The 7,453-nt window shown below is 35.0% G+C and overlaps 1 protein-coding gene across 1 annotated transcript; it reads right to left on the bottom strand.

The window, feature by feature from the left end:
* Positions 1-3,729: 3,729 nt before the first annotated feature.
* Positions 3,730-6,560, bottom strand: LOC126601569 (probable trehalose-phosphate phosphatase C). Its single transcript, XM_050268297.1, has 12 exons — positions 6,415-6,560; positions 5,998-6,302; positions 5,760-5,900; positions 5,548-5,619; positions 5,313-5,405; positions 5,144-5,200; positions 4,946-5,047; positions 4,729-4,806; positions 4,546-4,615; positions 4,256-4,326; positions 4,067-4,159; positions 3,730-3,955 (listed from the first exon to the last, which is right to left on the bottom strand). The coding sequence occupies exons 2-12, from the start codon at positions 6,292-6,294 to the stop codon at positions 3,896-3,898; spliced, it is 1,134 nt and encodes a 377-aa protein (XP_050124254.1). The 5' UTR covers positions 6,295-6,302; positions 6,415-6,560; the 3' UTR covers positions 3,730-3,895.
* Positions 6,561-7,453: the final 893 nt, after the last annotated feature.

Raw genomic sequence — 7,453 nt, 5'->3', positions numbered from 1 at the left:
AAGCTTTGCAAGGATAATGGTTGCTGGTTCATTTGTGATGAAATTATGTTTTTCATACTGGACAAAGTAACAGGAATGATACTGTACCAAGGCAGAAGTAGAGGAGAGCTATATGAGATTCCAGTGAAAGTGTTTTCAAGAAGGCTTGTTGCTGCTTCAACTAAGGCAGTTGCATTACTTGGGAAAGCTGTGAGAACTTCAATATGGCACAAGAGACTTGGGCACCCACCTAAGGAAGTACTTTCTGCAATACTTAGGAACTTTAGACATTCTGTTAGTGAGATCCTTCACTCATGGTGTGTTTTTCATGTTTGTTTAGGAAAATGTGTAGACAACAATTTTCTGTAAAAGAAACTAGAGCTAGTGTTTTGTTTGAGAAAGTACACTCTGATATATGGGGGCCAGCTCCAACTAAGTCTCTAGAAGGTTTTAGGTACTATGTAAGCTTCATTGATGAGTTTTCAAGATTTTTGTGGATCTTCCCTGTTATCAATAAATCAGATGTGTTTCAAGTATTCATAAATTTCCATTCGTTTGTTGCAACTCAGTTTAATGCTCAAATTAAGTGTTTACAAACTGATGGTGAATATAAGTATTTGAGTAACAAATTCAAAGCTCTTTTAGCATCAAAAGACATTGTACATTCTATATCATGTCCTTATACCCCTCAGTAAAATGGACTTGCTGAGAGGAAACACATGCATTTGGTTTAAACAACAATCACATTGTTGACAGATGCTAATATTCCATCATAGTTTTGGAATTTTGCTTGTAATCATGCTGCTTTTCTAACAGAATGCCATGTAAGAACCTAGGCATGAAGTCATCTTTACCAGTTGCTATTTCATAAAGATCCAGTCTTACATCTGATTTTTTTTTTGGATCTCGTGTATATCCATTCTTAAGGCCCTATAATCACAACAAGCTTCAACCAAGGTCTAAACTATGTGTGTTTTTGGGATTTGCTGCTGGATATAAAGGGGTTGTGTGTTATGACAGAGGCAGTATCAAGTTAATTCTTTCAAGACATGTGCTTCTTGATGAAAGTTTGTTTCCTTATAAGCTTCAAGGGCTAACAATTACTGGGAATACAAGTAAGGCTCAGCATACAAGAATATCACCTATTGTTGTTCAAGTGTCTAATTCTGTTACAAATTCACATGTTGGGTTATCTCAATCTAAAAAGCAACAAACTACAGATCCAGAAACTATTGAAGAAGGGTTAAGGCACAGTACACATGAGTCTAGTTCTTTGGTTCAAGACATACCATATACCATTCATGATGCAACACATAGTTCTTCTTCCTATCCTTCTCTAGTCTTTACTCAAGTTCCAATAGCAATGTCACATGTACATGAGGCCTCACAATTGGAGGTCATACTTCCAATATCTTCTCCTCCATCCTCATCTGATATTCATAAAGAAGTAGGTCATCCTATGGTTACCAAAATAAAGTCAAGAGCAATTCCAAAGAGGTCATATACTGTTTTTCTTGCTCACCTTGATACTGACTATCACTTTGTTAGGGAGAGGGTACATAAAGGTGATTTGGTGATTGAATATTTGCCTACGGATGAATAGACTGCGGATGTTCTTACAAAAGGGTTGCACAGTCCTACATTCACTCGTCATTTTTTCAATCTCAAACTAGGATACCCTAGTTGAGATTGGGGGGGGGGATGTTGACTTATGTTGACTTATGCCACATCAGATGCCACATCATCAAGGAAACAGTTAAGAATTAGTTGAGGTGGTTATAAGAAAACTTATTGTGTAAGAGAGTTAGAGGATGTAGTGTGTAAAAAGCTTGTAAGCTCATTGTAATCAACTACAATTACCATCAATACGAAAACTTTCATTGCTTTTCTCTTAGTTTCTCGAAATTCTTCTTAGTGTTCTTAGTTTTCTGGTATATTCTTTCATACTGTTAAGAGTTCTGTGATATATGCCAACTTTGCCAAATTAAGAAGATACTTAACAACTTGTTTGTGTATAGCGATGATGAATATATTCCTGCTAATTATATAGGAAAACTAGGTCAATTATCAGCAATGAACAATGCCACTGAGTGGTGCAGGTACGTCCTCTCAACCCAAGACTTAAAATAATGAATATGGCATGAATCAAAATATGTAACCGTCGTCAACTTACATATTTTGGGCAATGGACGCAGTAATTCGTATAAACATAAATTATAGAATTCATTGGGTTCTTTAATTATAAAAATATTAGAAAGTCCAAACTTAATTCTAGAAAAAGTGTGTATTTTAAGCTTTCTGCCTAACCATTTGGGCATTTTGCCAACTGTGAATAGATGCTTCCTATTATTGAGGTTTTAACATAGAGTTTTGTGTGGACAGAAGTCACCCAATAACATTGGTGGTTTGAAACACACAGTTCAAGAATTCGTATTGTGCCCTTTGACTGCTGCATGCATATTTTTTCCATGCTTTGTTTAGGTTAATTAGTAATAAGTATTAACAACAGACCCCTATGGATATCCATGAGGCTCTCAGAGCACTGCTTCCAACACCACGTCAGAATTTTAATACCATATATAATTATCAACTTATTATATATAGTCTGGGCAATGTGCGCAAAACTTGGTCCCCAAGTTCTCTTGGATTCCTAGTGCACGCAAGATAGCTTATATATAGGCTGCCATTTTCGAAAATTAAAAGGAAACATCCATAAAAAAATTAGCAAAGATAAAAGTAAAATTTTGGAACATGTAACTCAATAATGCTCATCTTCATTTACATAATCATACATGTAGATTCTCCCTTTCAATTGTTTTTGGAACAAAATAAGTAGGACAATAGTTAAGCCCAAAGGTCCCCAATTATTATATATGGAGTAGGGTCTAATAATCAGTAGTGCCCCTCCAAAGAGACATGTGTTGGTTCCATAATACAACTGGAACCAAGTTAATTCTACAGAATGTTAGGCTTAAAAAAAAAGAAGTAAAAATAAATGAAAAGTAAATGGTTCAATCCCGGTATACCCGTACTATGCAAGTCATTTTTCGCAAAAATAATGATGGTTGCATGCGTGTGGAAAGTTGACTCCAAGTATATAACTGCTGTGATTGTTGTTTGTTTTTCTCTGCAAATGTACTTGGCTTGGAGACAAAAATACTTGCTTAAATTTCTTTTATCATATATATAATGGGAAAAAACAAATTTTACATTATATGACCAAATGATAAAAAAAAGTGACTATGGGACAAAATTATAACCTTTAGACATCTGAATTAAATTCGAATTCCTCAATTGTACAAAATTTCTTGTGCTTATCCATGTATTCAAGTTTCACTTTTAAGTCCTTATTTTTAGAAGTAAACTCTACATTGAGAATGTGAAGCATTGTGTTACAGTACTATGTAATGTCATGGGTTTTTTTTGTTTTAGTTTGGATGCTATTTGGCCGATTACTTATTGTTGTTATGATAGTGATCGGAATTGGTAACATTCAAATGAGAAACCAATTACTTAATTCATCTGCCAATGTACCCTAAAGGACTAGGGAAATACTGCTTTATTAGCGTTTGGTCCTAATGCATATTTAATTGCGGTTTGAAAGTTTATTATTTGTTTAATTGTGAAAGTCGGTTTTCAGTTTGAAAAACACAACTGGAAGAGTGTACTCGTATTGCATCATGATTAATTAAACAATGGCCATGCAAATACATGTGGTTGATAGAACAAATAGACCGCAAGACAATGAGAGATCTTGAGAGGGGCCATTATATACAATTTCCAAAATTAATTATCCATAATTAATAATCACTTAACAATAAATTAAACTTCATATTTCAATCCACCCTTGACAAAATTTTGGGGTGGGTTTCAGTCAATTGTGCGCTCCCCATCCTCTACTGGTCGACCTAGCTAGTTACTTTTGCTGGTTTGACCATCTTTTCCATTTCACCAAACGCCGCAAAAAATCCTTAACCTGTAAAAGTAATGCAATAATATGAAACTTTATGGTTAAAACCAAAGAAAATATAAGATATATATATATATATCGAATAGCATAAATTCCATTGAATAATATTGTTCTTACCTCTGCTGGTTCTTGTAAAGTGTAAGACGCATTTGTTTCTTTTGGAACTTTAGAAACCAGAATACCAAATCCTTGTCCTCTATCGCGTAGCACCTGATCATTTTTAGGATGTGAAAATATGTCAAAGACTTGTAAGAAAATATCGATACTTTTAGCAAATTAAAGAAATGTAGGGAGGGCATTTCATACCTTGAAGGCGTCCTCGTCTGTTCGATCATCTCCAATATAGACTGGTAGTACTTCGTTTGAGTTCGCATATCCTAAAGATACAATAATTCAACATCTTCAGAAAAATTATTTAACTAACATATATGATTTTGTTAATCAGGAATAATCCCTGACACGTGCATAGATACTTGTGAACATTAATTAATGTGAGTTCTATTTTAGGAATTGCACCATTCAGACTGACTCACGGTAACATTTCTTCAAATACAAATCATAGACTTTAGAAGAAAATATTTGACTCCAAGACTCACCTAATGACTCTAGCAGGAATTCAAGAGCTTTGCCTTTGTCCCATTTGATGGTTGGGCGGATCTCTAATACCTGTTTAAAACCGCATACCACTGTTAGGCATGCAGTTGCTAATGTACAAAATATAACCATGGCCATGCAAAAAATTCACTGAAAATTTTAAAGATATTGACATGATGAGTTACCTTCCTCCCTTGAGTCAACCTGAGCTTGGGATACTCATTGAGAACAAGTCTAACTTGCTCTGCTAAAGCTGCCCAACTCTGCCAAATTAACAAAAATACAAAAGAAAAAAATAATTGTTATTCTAAAAAATTGTGTTATTTATCCGATTACATGACTAAAACATGATAAAATTAAGAAAAATAAATGAAAACTAATAGGTGGGACTTGTTTGCTTACCTTCTCATCAACACAACGGAAGTGTACAGATAAACAAAACTTATTATCTTCCACCCTAGCTCCTGAGATGGATCTGGTTTTCTCCAATAAAATTTTGTACACCTATTAAAAGATTTACACAAATTTAATTAGTCCTCCCAACACACTTTTGAATATTCTCAATTTTCTTGCTCTTAAAATTGATATCAGTGAACTAACCTCATCAATCATTGGTACAAACTCACTGGCCGGTTGGAAGAGAACTGCTTGATTACCCTAAATAATCCAACCATGCAAAATATTATATAAGTCATAACAAAAAGTGATACAGTAATGAAATAATACAAAGATAAAGAACTTTTTATTGTGGTATCACACTAGAGCTCACATTCTTATAATTGCTACTTTTGGATGGTCCCTTGATGTCCATCCCATGGCTGCCTGCATAATAAAGCTCTCCTAATTTTACAAAGCTGTAAACCTGCAAATTTATCAGAAACAAAATTACCACTATTTATATAATTCTACTAATCATGAAGTAGAAGAAGAAAAACAAAAAGAAACAAAATTACCACTATTTATATAATTATTTATATTTCTTTGTATAGAAAGAAAAACTGTACCTTGTCCCTGCACCTCCCGCTAACTATTGCTGTAGGAAAGTATCCAGCAGCGGCCTTCACTGCCCGTCTCATCTGACCAAAATTACCATAGTAATTCAGAATCTAAGAAAGGCATATACACATACATATAAGTATATATGGATACGGTGTACTGTATAAATATGTATTTTCTGAAGAAAGTTGAGCAGAATTAGATGTGAGAAAGAATAAACCTCATTGGACATGAAAGCACGATCTGGGTCTTCCACAATTGGGGAGAGGGTGCCATCGTAGTCAAGAAACATTACAATCTGCTTGCCCTTCGAAGCATTTGTTATCTGCTCGAACATGCTCATAGCTGATGGATGGCGACTCTGTATATTTAACCCGAAAAAAAAAAAGATTACTCTAAATTTAATATTAAAACACCCATAATGATTGATTTAAGTTATTGTTTAGGGCAATGCTTACACTCCAAGAGTTATTATCCACGGTTTCAGAAAGAGACTGAGGAGTGGCAGCGGATTTGACACGAGGCGGAGAAGAAGCTCTCAAGGAGTCAACCCAAGCATTGACTCGGGCTGCTCCTCCTTCTGTGTCAACATTCAAAACCTTGATGTTCATGGGAATGGTGAAGCATCCTCCTCCTCTTCCTGCCTCAGTTATCGGTTTTGGCACCGATTGTGAAAACATATTCTGCTTTGCAGCAACCGTGACTGTAATAGCCACGCCTTTGGCATCAGAAACAACCACATTTTGGTTGGTCATTTTTCTGCCTGCACACACAAGAAAACACCACAAACTTTCACACTCTAAATACATCAAAGCATGCAAAATTTGTTCAATGGGTTGAAACGAGAAAACCCATTTGAAGGATTGTGATTATACCTCGAAGGTTTCGAAGAAATTGAGGAAGAGAAAAAACAGAGGAAGAGAAGAACAGAGGAGGTTTGTGGGTTGTTTGGGGGATGATGAAACAGAAGGCAGGGAGGGAGGGTTTAAATAGAAACAAAAAAACCTGAGGGAAAGAGAGAAGAAGTCCAGAATCGAACCACACGCGCAGTCGAGTCGGCTGCTCGCTCGCTCACAAGTATTTTCAAACGGGGTCTTGTCAATTTAGGGCAAAAGTAATGCTAAGTAGACTAAAATTTTAAAACAAATGATGTATTACTAATAGAAAATAAACACGTTAATCAACGCTTAAATAATAATTCAATTAACAATGGGGTGTGCTATCCACACACCCTTTTTTACTCCTCCCACACCCCTTGTTAATTTTTGTCCTTTGATATTCTTCAATTCATCTGATCGGACGGCCGAAAATTAAAAGGGTGTGAGAGAAGTAAAAATGGGTGTGTGGATATCACATCCCTTAACAATAACTACATCATTTAGTTTACAAGATTTAATTTTAATCTCTTTAGCATTATCGTCAATTTATAATAGTGATTCTACAGCACAAGGCCACGAAATTATCACTCTTGTTCTTGCCTGTACTTTTCGGCCTCAATATTGTAATAGAATAGGGAGGGACGTATCACTGTGACCCCAATGCACCCAACAATAACACCCTTCAGACCTTGTCAATAGTTGATCAACCAAAAGAAAAAAAGAAAATAGTCATAATATGTTAACTACGAAATCGACAAATTGAGAAGATTTTCGGACACATTTTTTTATCCATATACTCACCTTTGATCATTTATGATATTTGAATTGGATAAACCAGAGTGAAATGAAGAGACAAAAATAAACACAGGTATACAAAAGAAGAAAAGAATGTGCTTGAATCAATTCTCTCATTAATTTTCATAAGATACTAAATAAAACAACTAAATTATTTAGTTGTAGTCATAGTGTTTATTTGATACGTTGCCCAAAGATTTGCTGCTTTAATATTTTTACGGACCACCTAACTAATTATTTA

The sequence above is a fragment of the Malus sylvestris genome, chromosome 15 (assembly GCF_916048215.2).
Source record: "Malus sylvestris chromosome 15, drMalSylv7.2, whole genome shotgun sequence".
Lineage (NCBI taxonomy): Eukaryota > Viridiplantae > Streptophyta > Magnoliopsida > Rosales > Rosaceae > Malus > Malus sylvestris.
The sequence above is the reverse complement of the archived record's forward strand: the minus strand, read 5'-3'. Positions and strand labels throughout refer to the sequence as shown.